This window comes from Manacus vitellinus, unplaced genomic scaffold, assembly GCF_001715985.3.
Source record: "Manacus vitellinus isolate BGI_N305 unplaced genomic scaffold, ASM171598v3 scaffold_13_pilon, whole genome shotgun sequence".
NCBI lineage: Eukaryota > Metazoa > Chordata > Aves > Passeriformes > Pipridae > Manacus > Manacus vitellinus.
Window position 1 is genome coordinate 1,844,854 of NW_021938999.1, and position 23,553 is coordinate 1,868,406.

A 23,553-nucleotide genomic window follows, 5' to 3' on the forward strand; every position below is an offset into this window, starting at 1 on the left:
AAAAGAGGAAAGTCGTAATTTAAATGCAAATTACTGAAGATAAGACAAATACTCAGAGTTTTTATGAAAATCCATTTTCTAAAGAAAGAGAACCACAAAAGAAGTTTAAGTATTAAGAAGCATAGGACAATTAACTTTGTTTTTAAACAAACAGATCTCACTTAATCCTGAATGATGCAGTAGTTAATTTTCTGACAAGAACTTTTGATTTCAATTCATCAGTTAATTACACAGCAACTTGTCTGGCAATAAAATCCATGTGACAGAAGTCTTAGAAGCTCAAAACCTTTCTAGTGACAATTTCCCTCCACATATGTTATGTCAAGACGCAGATTTCTAAGTTTAAAAAGTTTTGAAAGAGCTTTCAGGCATTCAAATAGACAATCTATATCCTACAAATTTTCTAAGCTATACCTTTTAATTTGAACTAGAAAGGCAGGAGGAAAAATGATGTTGAACTGGACAAGTGAAGGAACTCATTTAAATGCACAAGTAGAAAGCTCCTGACCCACTGAAGTAATGCAAAATAAGACAGTAATTAATAGAAAAAGGTGACAGTAACAAGTGTTTAAATTAGTGAATTTAAATATGTTATTAGTCTTTTTTAGATGGCAGAAATATTTTATATACTTCTACAAGCATTGTAGGAAAAAATCACAACAGAGTAACTGAATATGAGGAAGAACTTCTTTACTGTGTGGGTGACCGAGCACTGGAACAGACTGCCCAGAGAGGTTGTGAAGTCTCCCTCATTGGAGATATTCAAGAACAGTCTGCACGCAGTCCTGTGCCATGTGCTCTGGGATGACCTTGCCTGAGCAGAGAAGTTGGACCAGATGAACCACTGTGGTCTCTTCCAACCTTACCCATTCTGTGATTCAGTAGCTCTGTAATACATTCCACTTGTTCTGCCATATAGTGTCCAATTCCCTCACCCCTGCCATAACTACTAAAACTTGAAAATTAAAATAAAACAAGATAAATCTGTTATTTTAAAAGTAAATGTAATTTGTACATAAAAAATCATCTTCCTGTTCAGAAATGTATTAAAAAATATTTCACTTAAAGAAGATATTAAAATAGCCATATTGTAAGCATCAAAAAAGTGTTACCAAATTCTAAAATGCATATTTCCCCTACACTTATAAAAAGGTACAACTGAAATTAGTGCATCCAAAAAGGAATCTGTGGTATCATTTGCATCAGTAAGCAATAAAGAGAATGTGATTCAATTCCTGATTTAGAAAGACAAATATAATTTAAAGGGTTTTTTTTTGTTAAAATTCATCAACAATTTCAACTTAACATCAAGTTGCATTACTGTATGTAAGTGGATGCTACTCAGTTTTTATCTGTAGGTTACTAGTGCATTTCTAATTGCATTTCTTTAGCTTCCTTATTCTTCCTGAAGACATTTGACTTTGTTTTACGCAGGTAGTCTTCTCATAGAAAATTTTTTTCCTTTTCTTTGTATTTCAAGTGATCACCTACACTAAAAAAGTCAAGGTGACTTCTCCAGCAAGAGGAACAATGTAAACTCACATCATGCATCTATGAGTTGCACTACCACGGTTAAAGCCTGAGATTTCTGACTAGTAAACATTCTCTAGAATGGGTTACTGCTGGAAAGCATTAAGTCCTGTGCTTCTACATCACTAGTATTTTTAAATCCCCTCCATTAGACGCCTACATATAGTAACTACAGTTTACTTGCCAAAACATTTTGGATTTTGGGGTTTTATTCTGCAACTTAAAAGCCAAAGGACTCAAAAGTATGAAAGAAGTTACAATAATTCTTAAGATTTCTATTGTTTCAGAACAAGATCTTTTAGTGCTAAAAAGTGAACTATTAAGAAACAACAAAACTGACTTTACAGCAAAATTACATGTACTTCAAGTATAGCTTTTCCTTTAAGCATATCAACAGTCTCACAGTCAACTGGGCTATTTAGATAACAGTGTTAAACACCAATTCCATTCCTTGTCAGTATTTCAGTCTGATTTTAATCAAAGGTATTTAATTCCTCTTTTTTGCAGGAAAGGACAAGAATGTGTGTAAATGTGAACAGAATTAGGCTCACATGCAAATCTTTTGTATGCTTGAATACCAAACTACTGGATACACCTAGTTGTCTTTGTCTGCTATTTTGAACAATAAAGAAGTGTCTTGAAATCCAGAAATACAACTTAGTTGCCAATATAGCCCATGACAGCCGTAGAACATAGGACTTTATGTTGTCTGCATCCTTGTAAAAGTAACACTGAGGTTAGCTCTCCATCTTTCCCTGATTCTCACAGGTCTCAAGCATGGAGCTCTCCCCTACCTGTAACAGTCCAAATAGCCTGCCTCCTCCACACCAGCTTATCTATCAGTTCTCAATGCCAGTTCAAAACTAAGCATTCCTTCAAGTGCACCAGGTGAGAGAGGAAAGAACAGAAAAAGCAGGAATTTCCGCTGTGCAACAAAGTGCCCAAACTCTCAGCTTCTGCAAAGAGGTTTGGTCCCCTGTTCTTCCTTTCCTGACACATTAAAAGCTAGGAGTGATGAAAGTCAATCTCTCATCTCCAATAGCGGTACAGGGTCACCTCTGGAGACAGAGTGCTGCAACACAGCTCTTATTTCCCCTCCTGGAACAGATCAAAGCCACAATGGACAGAAGCCTTTATATTCATATTCTCTTTGTCTCCTTCAAGTAATAGATAAAACCTGAGAGAGAGAAAAAAGGAAAGTAAGTAGCCTCCCAAGACACTTCCTACTAAACCAGCTCTGTCATGCCAGCCTCAAAATTACATCCAGTTTGGTATGAGTACATGTGGCACAAATACTGCAAGATAAAAAAACCCCACGGATACCACTTATGCGCAAAGGGAGCAAAGGTTGCTTTGTACCTCTAAGGGTCCACCCTCATGCATAGGGAGGCCAAAGGTGACTCTCATTCCCTCTCTCATTTTAAAGATAAATCACAAAGAACAGCAATAATCACCATCGAGCAGTAACATTCAATACAAGGGGGTTTAAGTAATTGTATTTACCAGGAAAACACTCACACGCGATTTTATTGCTAGAGAGAAATGAAATCTTTATAAAGTCGACTGTTTTGTCCTCCTGCATTATTTAAATCTATTGTTTTATTTTAAATAAATAAAAAGAGAGTACTATGACAATGGACCGTGTTCTTGATTCAACACTACCCCTTCTCTGGCTGCTGCAGCAGATAAATAAAAAGAGCACAATATCCAGTCTACCTAGACCTAAAAAGTAAAAACCAGAAGTTAATTACATTTTTTCAAATAAGAAAAGGGGATGGAAGATGGATTTAAATGTTATCAGAAGAAAGTAATCAAGATTATTATGCTACTAGAAAATACGCCAAATGCATTGGGAGGAACAAACCCCATCAATAAATAAGCAATCACTGTGTTGTGCAAACAGACAGTTCACTTCTAAATACATTTCTTTCTTCCTATGCATGATTAAATATACTTAGATAGATGAGCCAGACTGACAGCACTGTATTGGAAACCCCTTAATTGGATCACACAGAAAAAATTTCAAAGTTTTAGGTTGTCACTTTGTATCTATGTACTGCAGTGATTCCTTCTTTTACCCCAGTGCATCCCGCAGTGCCCAGAGAGGCATCCGAGGCAATGCCTATGGTGGCCAGTAAAGGGGTGTTTTTTGGAAAAGCCACAATACTTCTGTAGGCCAAGAGAGGATTTGAGAGCATGACAAAAGAATGTTCCATGTCCAGAAAAGGTATTTTGCCATCTACTTAAAAACAAGCTCTGGTTTCATACAAGCTATTGTCTAAAAGCAGATGTTGGTCCAGGAACTGGCTGTGAGAGGGTACAGGAGTGGTCTCTGTGAGGGGAGGCTTGGGGCTGCCCTGAGATGGACATAGCCAGTTCCAGACAGCTCCAACCCACCCACTGCAGGGCTAATCTGAGCCCCTCATGCACAGTGGCAACACCTCTGGGAGAAGATACTTGAGAAAGGGCAAAATGCTGCACAGCAGAGAGGAGTGAGGGAAAAAGTGTGAGAACCAGGTGAGAGAAGGGGAGGCAGTGCTTCAGGTGCCAATCAGAGAGAGCACGGTGGAGTAGATTGTCTCCCAACAGCCCATGGAGACCACACAGGATCATGTGTAGTATTTTGTGAAGGACTGCAGAGCCTGGGGAGGACCTGTGCTGGAACAAGGGAAAAGCAGAAGGAGAAAAGAGCAGCAGAGAAGAGCTGTCCTGGACTGGTCACAGCCCCCATTACCCTCCCCGCTGTGCCAGCTGGGGTGGGGGGGAAGAGGTAGATGAACTGGAAGTGAAGGAGTGATAATGAGTCTGGGAAAAAGATGAGGTGGGATGGGAGTGGAAGGCATTTTAGTTTTGATCACTGTTTCTCACCATCCAGCTCTTCTAATTCTCCTCACGTCAAGTCTGTTTTGCCTGTAATGGTAACTGGTAGGTGATGTCCCTGTCTATCTCAACACACGAACTTTTCCATTTTATTTTCTTCCCCTGTCCTATTAAGAAAGGGAATGAGAGAGCAGCTGGGTGCACATTTGGCAGCTGGCCAAGGTCAAGCTAGCACAGCTATAAAACTCTGATTTCTGTCTGCTCAATCAAGTCTTCTGCAGCTGTGTACCCTGAAAAACCTCCAGCAGTTAAAACCTCCCTCTGCAGCCAAAACCGCAAGGTGCTGGCCTGCCCTCTGACACAGCTAAAAAGCTAGCACAAGTTACAAGGGAAAACTACAAACAACCATGCTGCCTTTGTCAGTTGTCATGCAGGTGTGTTTCCCCCCCAGTCAAGGGGACTATCCTCCTCAGCTCAGGATATCACAGAATCATAGAACAGTTTGGTTTGGGGACTTAAAGATCATCTAGATCCAGCCCTTCTGACATGAGCGGGGAATTTTCTGCTAAACCAGGTTGCTCAAAGCCCCATCTGACCTGGTTTTGAACACCACCAGGGATGGGGAATCCAAAACCTCTCTGGGCAATCTTTTCCAGTGCCTCACTACCCTCCCAGTGAAGTAAGAAGGGCTGCTGTCTGTGTGACACCTGCCCTATGGCATATCACAGAATCACAGAACATGCTGAGATGGAAGGGACCCACAAGGATCATCGAGTCCAACTTCTGGCCCTGCACAGGACCAGCCCCAAGAGTAGCACCATGTGCCTGAGAGTATTGTCCAAACACTTCTTGAACTCTGTCAGGCTTAGTGCTGTGACCACTTCCCTGGGTAGCCTGTTCCAGTACCCAACCACCCTTTGGATGAAGAATCTTTTTCTATTACCTAACCTGCTCTAAGCTGCTTATCATAAATTGTGTAAATGAGTAAACACAATGGGAAATGTTACTGCACTGAACACTACTTGTTTAAAAAAATTCATTGATAACCTCTAATAATTCAAATAAATCTTACAATCATTACAAAAATATGAATGCAACCCATTCCATGAATTATGTGAGATTTTATTTTGACGATACATCAAGTGTACATTTTTCCTTCAGTTTTGACTTGCTTCTGTTTTTTCCCCAATGATTTCAGATTACATGGAAATGTACTGCCAAAGGACAGTTGGTAGGTGACCTTTCAGTTTTGGAGTAACTTGACTATTCATCACTCTGAGTGACATTATATACTAGCCACTATTTACATTTGGCCTTTGAGCAGCTATGCTCACATATTTTTGAAATAGCATCTTGCTCATTCCCCAGAAATTTTTCTTTTTCAAGTAGTGTCCTCTACAGATAAAGAACTACTTAGGGAAGAAACCCCACCACACAGTAAATTAGGTGACTGCACAAAAAAAAAACCTTTCTGACAGTATAATCCCTATACTGTCCATGTGAAAAGACTGCAACACAAGAAAGTTTCAGCTTCTTAATACCTTTTTTTTAAGGAGCTTACTGTGGTTTCAAAGTAATTTATTTTGCCCTGTAATCATTCAAATGAAAAAGAGAGGTCAAGGTGATAATGAAGAAGAGGAAGGTGCACAGAACAAAGACATTCATCAATTCTCTGCAAGACACTTGCAACAGGGTTTCTGGCTTTTGACAGTTACCTAAATAGACGTTTTCCCCCTTTGTCCCATAGCCCATACAAGTCTCCTCCTGCACCCAACTTCCCAGCCTCTCAGCTCCAAAAAATGTACACTAGGTTTGCCAAGACCACAAGTCAGACCACCACAGCACATCCTTCCTCACTTCTAATACAGACTTCAGTCATAGGACTACACCCATATTTGCCAGCAATGTCTTCTTCTTAGCTACAACCCTTCATAAAGCTTTTCACCTGCTTTTTCACTGGCATTCACGTCTGATGTGAGTCTGGACTCCAAGAAATATTAATATAGTTATTATGCTGTCAATTCGTGCTTGTGCTCTAAGTCACATCTAAGCTTTCTATACCATCTGAAGTGCTTTAAACCCCTGTATTACAATAATTATTTGAAAGACTACATCTTCACAATACTTCCATTTATCCCTCTGAAACAGCTTATTCTTTTCCATTCCTTACCAAAGTTAACTCTTTGATAATAAAGAGTTTGCACAGCAGACTACTGGCAGCTCATCAAAAGCATCTCTACCCTCGAGAAACAAATAGCTATACCAACAGGAGAGCTCTTAGGAAGTCTCAAGAGTCAGATCTCAGAAGGATGTTACACTTGAACATAAGATTTGCAGTAAACGAGAAGACAAATCAATAGAAATGCTACATTATGCCCATGGTACTTTTGTTCCCACTTTATAAGAGTCTTCTCTAATTAACTGCATCCCTATGCTGAAGGCAGACCATTGTTAGGAGCAACAATTAAACAGATCTGTAATTCAGGTCTCTCACAGGTGAATCTGATTTCACACATGTAAGAAACAGGCAGCTACACTCCCAGGGCACCAGGATGTAAACAAGCTTTGTTAGGGTCTTTGTTTTAACTTCTCCAGTCCATATTCCAGCTAAACAGAAGCCAAAAAAAATGCTCCAAATAAACTAAGCAGGAAGAGCTAATAAACCTAGAGCCAAAATTACTTTCCCCCATAGTCAAGGCACTTGAGAATAAATTACTAAACAAAACTAGTTTTTTTCACACAAAGATCTGTGTATAATATTAGGTGTTTTGGTTTGGTGCAGAGGTCAGTAAAGCTAAGATGATCCCAGGGAGGCAAGAAGCTGGAATGCTTTATTGGACTCACAAGTTCATCTTTAAAGGGTTTAGGGTCTACATATTCAACAGGAGATTGTAACTATTACAATTTATTACAAACAGGGGGTTTCAGGGGATGACATAAGGGAAAAACCCAGGTTAACAAATTTGGGGTCTTACACATACATCATAGGGGAAAACCCATTTTATCTTGGGGGAATTCGGGTTTACAGAATGCAAGGATCCAGGGAACACAAATGGAGAGATAAGGTACAATAGGTCTTCTGCACAGGTTTGATGAGATCAGGGCATGGTTTGTCTGGGCTTGGGCAGGACATTCCAAACCCGTGACATCAGTGGATGGACTCTAGATGTCTGGACTCTAGATGGAGGTTTTTCCCCAGTCTCTGTTAGCCCAAGGCTTTTGTTTAAACCTAGCAGTTTTCTTTTTCTCATATCCAAATTTTGGAATCCAACAGTTTGGTTTTTAAACAAAAAGCCACATGAAGACCTATGAATATGGTTTAAGACTTCACGAATGTAGGCACTTACATTTCAACTTTTCTGCTCTTTTTTTAAAGAAAAATTATTGCATTGTATACTGCGGCTCCAAAATAAGCTCATCAAGCTGACCAACTTGCAACAACAGCGGTAGTAGTAAAGAGAGAAACACACAATAACTGAAAAAAAAAAGAAAGCAGAAGAAAAAAGCTGTGTAATTTAAATTACAAAAACTCCATGATCTCAACTACATTTCAATTCTGCAATGGAAAACAGTCTTCAATGAACACAGGAAAGCAGAAAGCAAACAAACCATATAAAGAATAAGATTCTGTTTTTGAAATTACCATAGATAGAAGAAGTGTTTTTGTCTCCTATAATCTGACTTCATAAAGTTAATAAATGGACAGACCAATACCTAATGCCAAAGCTAAAAAAATTAAAGGTATTTTGCTAAATAAGGTTTAATATAATCTGATATCACATTAAAAACACAACTATCAGGTGAGAAGTGCTTGTCTATGGCAGTGTACTAAAACAACACTGAAGTACACATGGAAACAAAGATTCACAGAATCACAGAATCGCAGAATATGCTGAGATGGAAGGGACCCACAAGGATCATCAAAGTCCAACTCCTGGCCCTGCACAGGACCAGCCCCAAGAGTCACACCATGTGCCTGAGAGTATCATCCAAATGCTCCTTGAACTCTGTGAGCCTTGGTGCTGTGACCACTTCCCTGGGTAGCCTGTTCTAGCACCTAACCACCCTTTGGGTAAAGAACCTTTTTCTAATATCTAACTCACTTCACATGATAGAGAGAGATTCATCTTCAGAGAAAAGTTCTTGAACTCCCACTAGATCAGAAACTTTTAATCCCCATCATATGGCCAAAATTAAATGGGGTAGCTTCATCCTGGTGCTTGTCCCAGTGAACATGGGGACATGATTTCAGAAGGAGATGTTGTTTTAATAGAAGAAAGTAGAGGTTTCCTAGGGCCTCTCTCCCTCTTCCACCTTTTCATGCAAGCAAAATAATATTGTGTGAGTCATACTCACTTTGGATTTGATGAATTCTGGTCTGAAGAAAGAGATTCCATAAAAAAAAAAACCAATGTGGTAAGAATGCAGCAGACCAGAAATATGCATGCAACAGCCACATTCAACTCTAGATACATTCTATATTGTAAACAGTTTGGCAACACTTCAGGATGCAGGATATATTTCCTTATGACACAACCACATGGATATTCCCTACCACAACTTGTTGCAGCCATCACGCTCCAGCTGAGCACTTCCCAATAGCCAGAGATCCAGGCAGCTGTGTCCCACCTACACTGCCTACAGAACTTGACTCACAGGAAATTCTTCTCTAGACCTATGGAAAGTTTTTCTTCTCCCATAAGAATGGTCAAAACCCTGAACAGAAAGGTCTTCATTATTGGAGGTGTTCAAATTCCTCCATATGCTCAGTGGAGATATAACCCATGCAGTCAATGCAGCCAAGAGAGCAAGTCACCTCACTCTACTGTAGGAGTCTTATAACCAGCCCAAAATGAGTGGATGACCTTATGAACGAACTGATGCACACTAGTCTGTGTTCACAAGATTAATACTAACCAAATGGGAGTCCAGACAAGTGTACCCAAATTTATACATCTTAATGAACCTGCCCCTTCCCAAGGTTTTTTTTTGCATGTGTGCGAGAGACTGGAGAAAATGGTTACTGGCTCACAATTAGTGTGGGGGGCAGGGTTGAGGGAGGTGGGGAGGGCAAGTTCTGCCAAGGTGGGATAGTGCACTGCTCCACACCCCACCAGTGTAGCCTCTAGTCCAGCCCACAATGGCTACTAGCACTGGCACATCAAAAAGCCCATCTGGGGGGAAGGCCTCAAGAGACCAAGGCAGATAAAAGCAATAGCACAAAGATGCACGTGTTTGCGGCCCACCATTCAGATTTTACAGTACTTGAGATTGTGCTGGAATTCAAGCAGTGACTACTAATCTTTCTCTGCCCCCTTTCCTTCTCTCTCTCTCTCTCTCTTTCTCCCCTGATTTCCTCTTCTCGAAATCTGGCTAACCTCAGGTTAGAGGTTTGCTAAGTCAATGCTTTGTGGAATGCTTTATTTTGATTGAATGTTGCTTTAACATTTGTCAAGTACCCTTATTTTCTGAAATTTTCCAATAAAAGTCTGTTGTTTAATCTCCTGAGAACGTTGTTGCATTTCTCCTTTGCACCTGCCTCGGGGTATAAAAATCCTAGGCCCCTATAAGAAACTTATCGAGTGAGTCCGAGGCTTTACAATGTGCAAACTGATCTCTTCAGTTAAATAAAAAATTTAAAACTAGCTAACTCATTTCTGAATCATTGGTTACATCCATAACAATATCTGCCACTTCAACATTACAGCACTTGAGAAGTAATAAAGCCTCTTCATGTATGAAGTGAGAGAAATAATCCTACTAAAGGGATAATCTTGTAATTTACAATAATTACTATACTCCCTGCAATTTTTCCATTCTTTTATTTGCAAAATATATGAAAAGTGGTTGCAGTGCACAATACTGTAAGGAACACGGATTCATTCATTGCATGAAGGGCACAAAAACTGTACTGTCACTAAAAAGGCCAACACGAAACATTGCACCTCTCAGTTTCCATCCTGCATCACAGGTTACAAAATACTTTGAAAGTGGAGCATTTTATTACCCCTAAATACCAGATGTGTCTGGCGTCATGACAACACAGTAGTATGCTAACAACATCCCCAATAATCCAGAACTTGTAGAAAACCCACACTTAAGGGGGATAACACTGAAGGACCAATGCTTCTCTTACTTCAGAAAATAATATTCTGCATAAGCCAAAAACTAGACTTTTTAAAGAGTATTTAATGAATTATTTAACCATAAACAGTACTAAACAACAGAAAAATAAGGAAAAGAAATCAATTTTCTGTGAGCCTCCTGTAAACACTACCTCATCTTTTGACAAGGAAATTTTTCCCTGGTATTTGATCTCCATTTCTGCCAAATTTCAGAGCTATGTAAATAATGCAAATTTGGCCTAAATTTCCAACTTCTGACAGCCAGATGCAGGACTTTCAGGCATATTTAGGAGCACATCATATTGCTCCTACAAACAACTGCTACAAAGTAATCTAAAATAAATAATAATTGAAAAAAAAAAATTATGACTATGTTGCTTGCATACAGTGAAGTCCCATGTTAACGAATAAATTCACACTCTTCATGAGCCATCTGGTTTAAAGCCAAGTATTTTTCTCCTCCACCCAGAAGTCTTGTATAAACATAAGAACAGTACACACCTAGCAAAAATCAACAATTCCCTCTAAGGCGGATTCACGAACACATTTTATGACAATAAATTTGCAGCCTGTCCCTTTCTGAACAGGAGGCTGAAAGAAATACCAAAAAAAGAAGATACTTTAGAATCTAGTCATTGACTGCTATTGCCATACACCTAATTTTCAGTGCAATAGTTCCCATTCATATTGGTATGACTTCACTTAAGCAACACTAAAGTCCTTTCATCACCTCCAGGCTCCTAAGCCACAAACCAATTAGTAACTGTTAAATTATATATTAACTCAACAGGAATTTTGCAGTCAAATAACAGCAGATCTGCCTCAGACAACTAATGTTTCATACCAGAATTTAAATTATCCAAGTCTTTCAGATGCTTGTCCCTTCTCTAAAATTGAATTTTATCCTTACAGTCATAAACAGTAGGCTTCCATCCACCGAGAGTTTTGTAATTACTATTAATTTGACTAAACTAGTATCTTCAAAGCAGAAGAGCAAGACAAATGAGCAGTTGGAGGTGTTATTTTTATTCATGTCTGACCTTCAGAGGCACCATTGTCAAAACAGGTAAAACCAATTAATTTTTTAAAAAATATCGATTACTAGGAAACATTATACTACCTAAACTAAAAGTATTCTGAGTTCTGAAAAATTTTGCCAAAAAAAATCTGAGAATTTTTCTTCACTAACCCTCCTACAGTTTTCTCCCAAGTCAAAACATTCGAGAAAGGGCGATCACCACAACCAATAAGGGAAAATCCAGATTACCTTCCCCAGAATAAATTATTCCTCTTCTCATCTGCCTATCCTTACACCATACTCCTCTGTTAATACTTAAACTCCTGGAAAATAATTATCAAAATTATAATATTCAGATTACATTATCTCAACTATTTAATTATAAATCAGAAGTGAGGATGGGAGCTGTTCTTCTGCAAAGCATATCATCAAACTTTTGCAGTTGCAGTTGCATCCCATGGTCTCACTGCGTTCAAGAGAGCTGTTGTTAAGGTAAGAAAGACAAGGGACACAAACTTTTTTACCAGAAGTGCTTCCCACTTTCATCAGCAGCTCTTTAAAATATACCACTTCCAGGAAGAAGCAAACCACTGAAACCACTGAAACTGAGTGGGGAAATCTCTCAGTCTAGAAACAAACACAGAAATACAGACTCAGCAACTGACCAGAGACAGTGCAAAATTATCCAGTTTTGCATATCACAGTAGTCCATGCTCTAATTTGCCTATTTTAATGCAAGGTTGGCTCTACCATGTTACGCCCCTCCGGACAAATAGGTGGAGCTGACATTTGACATTTGCATATTGATAAAGACAGAAACCCATAGAGGAAGGGGACATGACACTACTTAGCCATTTTTCAGATCTCTGTAGATTAGGAAAAACCATATTATCATAGTTTTAATTCCGCATGATTTAATTTCTTCATTTCTGCTTCAAGGAAATGACCAAGAAAATTTTCTCACTCTGCCAGATGCTAGCAAACCTAATCACGAATGAGGTATTTAAATTAAAATGTTGAAGTTTACTAGCCTTTCCTTTTTTTTTTTTATTTATTCCTACTGCCTTATCATTGCAGAGTGGTATGATTTTTCTCAAAGTCTACCACTTGAAAGGAACAATCTCAGAAATGTTTATTTCAAAGCATTGAATTATGTCATTATTAGCATTTTATTTCAAATCATGACTCATGGATATTCATTCTGAAAAGCTACAAAATAAAAGCATTAAGAAACATGCAGTGAGAGACCAGGGCAATAATCAAAATGAGAACGAAAATCAGTAAGGGAAAAAGAACTAAAGCAATGGGACCTGGACCATATCACAGACCATAATTTACTGGTGACTAACGTAGACTGAATGCTAACAACTGAATGCTGGCAGGAATGCATTTGATCAAAACCTACCTGATGGAGCGCAGAGCTCAAAAGGCAAATCAAGCAGGTCTCTATGAAGCTACTCTAATTAGAGGTTAGTGGTGTGACCATTTTTTGTTCCCTTCTTAAGAGAAAAAGAAAGGAAAAAAAGAAAATAGTCTTAAAGCTATTACTCTCTGTATATACAATATATTCACAAAGCATCTACTTGTGCAAAATCCCACTGAACCAAAAAAAGTTCCCCTTCTCACAATGCCTAAATACCTGCATCCAAGCAGGGCATAGCAGATGCCCATAGCGGGTGACTGGGAGGAGGGTACGTGATTCCAGGACAGCACACACATTTAATAATATGATAGCAGGCCAGACAACGTCAGATGTTTGAAGGAGACAATGAAAGGAAGTCTGCTGAAAGCCTCCCAGACTTCCCGGCTGACAACCACCTCGTTCAAAGACAAGTGTGACAAAAACAGGCCAATAGGGGAATTAGCAGAGTAGAATGAAAGCTGTAAAATTCAAACCCAAGGGATAATAAAGACACTTTCAAACAGTGACCACTACAGATCTGCATTTACAGAGCAATCTTTTCAGGCAATGGGAAGTGCTACTAGGGAGCCTTGGGAGAGACTCGCAAGTCATCTTGGCACCACAAAGCAGGAGTACAAATGGACAGGGAGCAAGGACAAAATCCCAAATGGACAGGTTAATTTGCTTCACTTTGAGTTACAGTGTCTTGCCTTCCATCATATTAAAACATGGGGGGAAGCTGTAGCTTTCTCCTCCGAAAAGCTTAGGACCCATTTCAATCTAGTGAGAACTCACTGATCAGCTTCAGTTTATGTTCAGGATTTATTTTCTAGTCTTTCACTTAAGTTGACAGACAAGAAAAAACACTGCCCTACCATGAAAAAAAGATCATCACTAAGTTCGTTGCAGGTGGTTTTACAAATTTAGGAGATAGCTGAAATGTAGCTTTCTGCTTACAAATGGAACAGTAAACTGTAGGAAGAAAATACAGTGTTTTCCAGAGGTCGTTTTAAACCTCTGCTCAGTTAACTTGAATGAGGTTCCCAGTCAACCCATGAGCATCTGAAGTGACACCAAAGGCTTAATCAGACTGTAGGGTGGAAAATCTGTATTTTTTTCCTCATAAAAACACTGCATACTGTGAGGATGGCTTTACCGTTTGTTGTTTTTTATAGTACCCACTTGCTTTAAAGGGAGTTTTTTAACAGGACCATGGACTCCTCAGGAGAAGAATATAAGAATAATGTTAGAATCAGGGTAATGGGGCAACATCTGACCCAGAATGGGAAGGATTACGAAGTCCCAGATTTATCAGAATTATTTAAGAGATGACAAAAATCAAGTAATACATTTTCTTTTTATTCTTGTTTCCGACTAAAAGAATATTGTCGATCTTATCCAGAAAACAGTTAAGCATCTGAGATACTGCCACAAAGGGAAAAAAGACTCCATAAAAACATGAGGGTAAGTGATAAGGAAGAAATAGCAGGAAAGGTAGCTTCAAATTTCTGGAGGGCTGTACCTGCAAATTAAACATAAATGCAGTATTTTCATGCTTGTTATGACAAAGAGAACAGGAAAACAACATTCTGAATTTGAAGACTGATATTGATACTCCAGGCTGGGATTCATTAGCACACAGAGTGGATAAAAAACCCATACTGGAATTAAAAAAACATACTGGAAAACACAGCCAGCATGGGAGCTGTGGTAACAGAAATGAGGTGAAATTCAGCATCCCACACTTCAGGCCAGGAATCTCAAGAACTTCTGTGAGATTTTAATTCTTGGCTACTCAGACCTGAGGTTTCAAATGCACTGCCTTGGCTCACCCCTGGCACATGCTAATGTGATATGAGAAGGAAGATACACTAATTCCACCTGCAAAACTAATTCCAGCTGCAAAAAGATAAAGGCTGTTAGTATAATCAGAGAAGGCGAGAGACTACTGCCTGAGGGATGGTTCAGACCTTGGATTGTTTCATATAGCAGAATGAGACACCATCCTCTACTAAATCCTTCAGCAAGGAAAAGCTGTTACTGTAGCTGAAGGGCAGAGCTGATGAAACAGTAAGTGGGTATAAACCAAACTGCAAATGCATTCTGTTGGGAAGCAAAAGTCTTACAACCACTGGAGTGAGGAAAAACAGTGGGGACACCTAATAACTGAAGTTTCACCTGTTTATAAAAGAGACATCTTGGTTTTGGACATGAGACTGACTCAAGCCAGGAGGTCCCTTCCCATTTGCTGTACAAGTATGATGCACAGTAGCTTGTTTGTGTGTTGAAGACATTATCAGCTTTGCAATAATTTTGCAAGATAATCTCTCCATCCCACACCGAAACAACTATTTCATTCAGCCATGATATTTGCCAGGATGCTTATTTGGTGTACCTGAGGCCCAGCAGCTTTGTTAGCCTGGCTTATTACTAAAAGCAAAGCATTTAGTCAAACAGGTATCATTAAAGGCACAAATATGATAGCAGAGCTGTTTGGCAGTAGAGATGTTATTCCCTGGTAACTATTTGGTGATTCAGAAAGAATCTTGTGAACTGGTAGGTGAATAAAATACCTCGTTTAACACAATAACTATTGAGGGGACAACCTACAGCTATCTTATTTGTGCCACCTTTCAGAAATGGCCCTTATTTGGTTTCCTAAGTTGTATGCACACAATTTGCAAACACACACATAAAACTGTTTGGAAGGTACTGCATCAAAAATGATGTCCCTAACTCAGACTATCAGCCCCTCTTCCAAACTGTATTAGTCCATTATAATCTTTCTCACTCTTCTGCACTGATTGCACAAATTTATTTACTTGCTATTGAAAAAGAAAATTGAAACCCAATAACAAACCAACAACACAAATTATTTCAATGCTTTATTTGGCTTACAATTATTGGTCTTAAAATTAGCAAGCGACTTACAAGTATTTTGAAACAGTTTTCTATTTCGATAATACCCTAAGTTTTGGGGTTTTATTATTCATATGAATGACTGTGATAAGTAAATATTACCTGACACCTGCCTTACACACACAAATGCACATACTGTCCAAGGATGGGTTCACTCCACTGACAAAATGACCTAGTTTCTTCCTCTGAATCCTTCAGCTTTTTGGAAAGGAAAGGTTAGAGGCTACCTATCTTCTTTTAATGTTATTGTGAAGTTCTGTTCATTTTCCAGGCTGTCCAGCACTACAGATTGAAATGGATTTGCATTGCTGACCATTTGTATTGCTCAGAGCTTCAGCACATTACACCTCTTTACCCAGTCCCTCAGACGACGCATCACTCCAGCTATTATAATCAGGATGCATTACCCCCCGTATCTTATTAGCACCAAGGCAACACCATCTGATCACTGATATGAAGAAGCTGTTCCACCCTAACCACATCACTATCAAAACCAAAATGGACCAATTTCTTTTTTTCCTCAAAAAGTGGCTTATGACAGCTGTTTGCAGCTCTGTAGCCTCAATGAAGTCAGAATGAGTAAAAGGTAAGTGCTATCTGCACAGTTGTGCAGCAAAGGATGATAATTTTTTTTTACTCTTGTTTTTAACCACACGACCAGGATAGCTGTTTTCCTGTTGGAACCACTTATTTTTCCACTATATGAAAAAAAACCAATTTGAATCAAATTAGGAAAATAAATTATCCTTCACGCTGAGAACACATATGCTTCCAGAGCAAGTGTCTGCAGCCAAGGTATAAATCCATCCTAAATACAAAACCAAAAATGATATGTAAGTCTTAAGCCTGTAAAATTCGAAGAGCAGAAACAGAATAGTAGAAATTCATTGTACTGATTTCAACAGGGCACACTTTGAGCTAGCCCTAAGGAATCAAATCAATTCTAAAAGCTCAATATTAATAAAAAATAAAACTTTTACTATTAACATAAGCAATAGGGACATCTTTGCTTCCTTATCACAAAGTTTAGGAGTTTGTTTTACATGAAGTAGCTACCAAACTTAGCTGAGGTAGAAATACAGATCTGCAGGGTTTGGGATAATAAGCTTGTTGTTGGTTTGGGGGATTGGGAGTGGGTGATGTTTGTTTTTAAAGAAATTAAATGGCAATTTACAACTTCTACTACAATAAACAGAATGAAAAAAAAAGACATTTTTGAAAAAGTAGTAGTATTAAGTAACTTGTATGTCAGTATTTTATGCTCAATGTGTAACTTCTTTTAAACCGATGAGATCCTAACTTTTTTTTCAATAGCAATCATAACATTTCATGAGTAGAAGCACCCATTCTATTATCATATATTATCTGTAGCTTTTTTCCATGCCTCTCTTATGCATATACACACACCGTCTCCCCCCTCTTTTATATATAGACACACAAATGCATGTTTTTCACATCCCGTAGGGAATTTGGCAGAACCACAGCACGCAGGAAGCAGGGATGCACCACCAGCAGCAGGACCCTCTGCCTCAGCCACAGATCATGGTCACGGTCTCACTTCAAGCACACACGAGTCAATTGCTTCCCTTCTTCCAGTATGTGAATACATTCAGAGTTACAACATACAGCCTTATGAGACCAAATAAATACTAAGCAATTCACTACAACACACAACCTTATGGGACCAACAAGATACTGATGAATTTATTGAAGCCCAGAAAAACTAAAAGACACAACAAAGGACATGGGTATTTCAGTTCTGGGTCTGCTCCATCTGTGAACATGAATTCCACATAATGGGAGGTTCACTACAATGATCACAAATTGATCAGTGAGAATTAAATGTTATGCCTGTCTGGAGGGACACCACATAACAGTGGATTGGTCTCGCAGCCTAATTACTTAAAGGCACTCATGTCACTCTTGGCTGCCTCCATGTGCACCCAAGCACTTTGGGGAACCTGTAGCCTCCCCCTTCAGCCTCCAGCAGATACTCAGAACCACATAGGAAATTATAACTAGGATTCCATGCTTCCAAGCATTTATTTTTATTTACTCTCTATAAATGTGTCAATATAATTGAGTATTAGGGCTATTTAAGACAGTTCAAGTTAATAAATTAAGGAGTACCCAGTTAGGCAGGAACACTCAAACAGGTGCCTGCATAAAACTTTACTCCTGATTAGCCCCTTTAAAGAACTGCTTAGGATAAAAAAACTTATTAATAAGTTAATTTTTTATTTTTTATGAAGAAGACAAATCTTTAAACTTTCAATTTTTTTTTCTGTCAGATATAATTTCCATATTGCTGTCTTTTCAAGAACATAGAAAAATCACAGTCCATTTGGTGGCCCATACACTTGACGACCAACAGTTGCTACACATACACATGTAATAATCAATACGGAGAGGATGTTGCCCTCTGCAAGAACTCTCAGCTCTATGAACAGCAGACTACTGGAAAGCCAATTATTAAAACAAAATATACTATGACAGTATATTTCATAAGGTTCTAGTGAAGTCATACATTAAAAAAAATTGAAAAGAGCATTTGATATTAAAACGGAAATACTGTTCCTATTTTACCTGTCATTCTGACCCTATTAATCCCTACCAGCATTATTATCCTCAGCACTAGAAAGTATAAGCACAGCAACCGCCTGTAAACCAGTTATGGTCTATCTGCAGGATTAGATTCAGTGAATGGCTCAAAGCGTCACAATATTTTCCAAGGGCACTTTATTTGCTCTCTGGAGATACTCTTGAAAATGATTTCTCAGTCATTAATTATTCATTCTATTTCTTATAATCAGTTCTTTTAATTAGTATCCCAGGCAGCTTTGCTGAGGATCCCACACTTTCAGTAATTAGGGGCAGTTTGTTGTCCCTAATTAACTTCAGACATAGCAAGACTCTTATTACTTTGTTACTTCAGCTGTTTTTATGTTTGCCATCGCATATTCTGTCCTGCTTTAATGGCTCAGAAAGGCGACTGTCCTGTTTTGCTACTTCTCTCATTTAGGTTCCATCTCTCTTTCTTGACTGTGTTAGCTGCTTTATATTAAATCTCTCTGACTCTCTTTGAAGTCACATCTACACTGGCAAGCAGTGTGACACCAGAAAAGTGCATCTGCGCAGTGAAACAGAACCCTGCCAGCCTGTACAGTCTCCTTCCCATGTGTGCTGCTCTGCATAATTAAGTGCACTTGTAACAGACACAGCTTGTAATATAGCAAGAGGGTCATGTATGGAAGCTTTAACCAATTTACTGATTTTATCATACCTCTGGGACCTCTTGAAGGCCATTACAGAATGAGTTCTGACTAACAACTGCAGTTAGCAATTAATGTGTAAATAAACTACTAAATATACAGAACACGCAAACCAGCTAGCAGTTTAAGAATAATCTGAATAATTTTATTGCCATTTTAAGTAAATAATACTTCTAATTCTTACATGATGCTTTTCATCTACAGACAGCAAGGTGTATTAAGGCAGGAGAAAGATTCCTGGAATCCAGTTGTTCCCAAGAAAGTCTGAGGAAGAGCCAAGCACTCCTGTTCCCAGGGACAGTGTACTGCTGTCCGTTCTTGTAATTCATAAAGTAAAGACATTTTACCTCAGCCTGTGGGTGGTGGGGGCAAAGAGGGGACAAACAAATCTTCATTTGGCTCTAACAGAAGTCCAGTAAGGTATATCTTACACACAGGGTGTCTGAGAGAGAGCCACACACAAAAATAGTCACATAGTCTGATACCAGTCAGTGACTGATCTGCAGAACCAGCAGATCACCTTTATATTACACAGTTAAGAATAACATTTCCTTTTCAGCAACACACAAGCAAAATACATCCACATATGCGCAGGCTGCTAGATCTTGTAATTCTCAGACTACCTTTGTAGGATGTTTTGGTTTTCATATTGTAGGTGGTAAAACAGAAGGCTTATAGTCACAAAACACAGCTGGTCGCTTCGTAACACTTATTACCACAGAAAATGGCCTGGAAACATTAAGTAAGGGTACTTAAAAACTTGGATAGGACAATAAGATAACTTTAAAAGCTAGCCTTAATCTCAGGCGGTGTTTTAAAGTAAATGAATTTGGGAGCCAAAGTATGCTGAAATTTCTTGTATCACAGAATATTTAAGGTAAGATGCTTGTAATTACTTCATAACTATGTACTAGCAAGCTCAGAACCTCCACTGTGTGTAGCATTGTCATAGGCTTACCTGTTCTAAAAAACGAGGCAGGGAATTTTTCTTTCCCATGCATCACTATAAGGGGAGGATGTTGAACAGGGGAGGGTAGTTTTGCCTTGGGTGACTGACCCAGACAAAAGAACTAGCCAGCAGATCCACATTCCAAGCTGATGGTCCTCTGAAGACTGTGGAGAGGGGTGATTGGTTTTTTTCCTCTCTCTCCTTGGAAACAGGAGGCACTTCACTTTTGCCTTGACTGTAGGGAGGGTGTGTGTTGGAGGGGTCCAAGGTTGACTTTGTTTTCAGCCTGGTCATCTGGCTGTTTTCTGGCCCCAGTTTGTTTCCTGCGCCCTGTTCTGCCCCCAGACCAGGTCTGCTTGGATATCACCAGAGAGGCTTGACTCATCTGCAGAGGAACCTTTTGGGGAGGAGGTTACCTTTTCCCTCCTCCGCTCCCGTGTTTGGCAGCAGCTTGTGCCCATCAACGAAGGCGGGAAAATCCCGGCCACAGCCAGCCACAAACCCTTGATTTTCGTGGGAAGAACCCCCTTTTCCCTCTCCCCTTCTTGGTGGTGAGGGTAAGATCTCCATTTTCGGCTTCTCCCCCGATCCAGGGCCCCACATGGCGACTGCCAGAGCCCACAGCGCCCCCTGCTGGCCGTGGTTAGAACTGCGCCAAAAGGCAGAAAGTACTGAACTGTTTGCTTTCTGAGGGGGATTTCTGGGTACAGGATTATTGTTTGGTTGTTTTTGTGGTTTTCTGTTGTTCTGCCAATACACATAAGTATGGCCAGTCTTCGTGAGTGAAGATTTGGGAAAGGTCTTTACCCTTCGAGCCTGCGCAGTGGATTTTTTAGGTGAGACACAGTGTGCGCTGAACTGAGCCCACCCTTTAATCCTGAGGTTCATCTGCCGGGGTCGAGCGAGCTTGGACAGTGGCAGCGAGGTCCTCAGGACATAGGTTTGTTTAGAGTGACCTTCTCTTAGATGGATGGCCTTACAGGGCTGACGAGCTCCATCTGCCCGGAGGAGTTCCCTGACTGGGAATCGAACCCGGGCCGTGGCGGTGAGAGCGCTGCATCCTAACCACTAGACCACCAGGGGCTCTTAGATGGATGGCCTTACAGGGCTGACGAGCTCCATCTGCCCGGGGGAGTTTCCCTGACCAGGAATCAAACCTGGGCCGCGGCGGTGAGAGCGCTGCATCCTAACCACTAGACCACCAGGGGTCCCCTGCCAATACACATACATCCTTTAATAAAGGGCTGTTATTTTTTCTTTCTCCATACTTCCTCAATTGGAGCCTCTTAATTTCGGATTTACAATTGCTTAGAGGGAGGAGTTTGGTCTTCCTCATAACGCATCCTCCTTAGCAAAACACTTCAGTCTCATTAAACTGAGACAAGTGTATGTGTGGCTATGAGAATGATACTGCATTTGGAGTAAAGTCACCACAAACTGAATCTAAGTGTCTGTTCAGGCAAATTCTCCAACTCAGAGAACTGATGATTACTAGGAAAAAAAAATTCTAATGGAGTTTGCTAACCTCTATCTCTAAATACCACTATTTACTCTTAAATTCCCACTGGTAAGAGGCTGAAAAATTCTCTGCCTTTTAATGACACTGTAGGAAGAAAGAGAGAGTGAGAGGGGACCTGATTGCTAAAATGATTTAATATCGGATCTATACCAAAAAACCTCTTATTTATTTTTATTTCTTTTCTTTGCTTATGCTCCATTCATAAAGAGATCAAAATTAAAAAAATATTTAAAATGGTCAATATTAATGTTTTAGCATTAATGCATATCTGATGTATTAAACAGTGGAACGGCAAAACATACATAGAACACTTCTGAACAAGAAACAATCTTCCTACAAGGCCTCAGAATACATAATTTAGAAATAAATGAAGGAATGTATGAGCAATAGGCACAAACTGGAGATGATTCCCAGCAAAAGCCAGCAAGATAAACATTTGGCATAGACTGCCTGAAGGTAGATATTTTTAAAAAACAGAAAACTCATGAATTCACCATTAGAAAATCCTAAACATAAGAAACAACTCCAATCTTCTACAGAAAAAACAGTTTTCCCCAGTGCACTGTATCCTACTACTGATTTTTATGGACTCCAACTCCTGTGCCCCACATTTCTCACCAGCTCTTTACTCTTCCTATTTTGTATAACTGACATGAATATTGAGACTATCCACTTTTTTTCCAGCTTTGTCCTTTCTTCCATGTCCTCATCTGTGGCCCAACCAAGTCTACTCAAAGTACTATCCTAAGGATTTTTTTGGGGTATCTATACTTTCACTCAAAGTATCCCTCCAGCACTTTTATCACACAGAAGCTGCCAGCCTCTATTTCTAAAATCTCACAGACAAGACAACTGAAGATAAATGAATAATTAATGGTTGAGAGAAAAATGGAAACAGAGCTGGAGAAAAAATCTTGTACAATCAACTTCTCTTTTTCTAATTTTTCTTCACCAGGTCATGTAGTTAAAAAAGTACTCACTGTACTTCATTCTTCACAATACTGTTAATTAATGCTTTTCCCCTTCCTGACAGGAAAAACACTCAAGAATATTCTTGACTTCATGCACACAAGTAATCATGCTTGAAGAGAAGCATATGCTTTTTCTCCTCACTGCAAAACAAATAAGAACTATATATATATATATTTTTTTAATAAGTACCATCAACTTCTAGAGAATTTTAAATACAAAATGAAAAGCCTTCAATGCTTATGGCTGAGAAAATAACCTTCAAAATGCAAACTTAAACTTATGCAGCCTGGTATCGACATGCAAACACTCCATCTCTCCTGCTGCTCAGAGTTTCCCACACACAGCAACAAATTGAAAACTGCCTTTTCACAGCTGCTACTCTGAAACCTGGGGGAATCTGCTGCAACACACAAGAACTGAGCTGCTTTCAATTCAGCGCCAGCACTTCTAGGCAGAAATGGGCACTGGAGATAGGTACTAGGCAAATGGAACAGGACTTCAGCAAACACTATTCCTCTCCCTTCCTCCCATCCTCAATGGCAATAGCTAGAAGCCACGGAGAGGTCTGAGTACCAGACCTGTGCATGCCACTGCCATCAGCTGGCAGCAAGAGGAGTAACTTGGAAAGAAATACAGGAGTCATGTTTGCAGCTAATGTGCAAAAAAAAAAACCCTATATGAAAAATTACTTAAAGATTAAAGAGTTTTAAAACCTTAGAGGCTTGCACCTGGTTTAGACAGAGTAACATACTAACTGGGGCTCAGTACAACTAAATATAGAACTAGAGTCAAGGCACAAAGACTGGCACCCCAACACACATCCCTCAATCAGCAGAGGTAAGCCAAGCACTTTCCTAGAAGACAACATATCATCCCATCTTCCCCTATGGACACCTCTTGGGTTCAGAAAGCAAGTTTTGTCCCTGAGCTATTAGCTTTCCAGTTCTAGCAAGGGAAACAGCAGCAGACAGGGATATGGTAAGCTAGCAAAATAGGAGATGTACACACAAAAAAGAAACAAGGGTAA

The 23,553-nt window shown here is 39.4% G+C and overlaps 1 protein-coding gene across 1 annotated transcript in view; it reads right to left on the bottom strand.

Moving 5' to 3' along the window:
- Window positions 1-23,553, bottom strand: part of CADPS2 (calcium dependent secretion activator 2) — a 289,954-nt gene that overhangs the window by 259,548 nt on the left and 6,853 nt on the right. Inside the window, 1 exon segment of the mRNA XM_018067963.2 lies at window positions 20,452-20,466. Within this exon segment, the coding sequence (XP_017923452.2) occupies window positions 20,452-20,466 (15 nt within the window).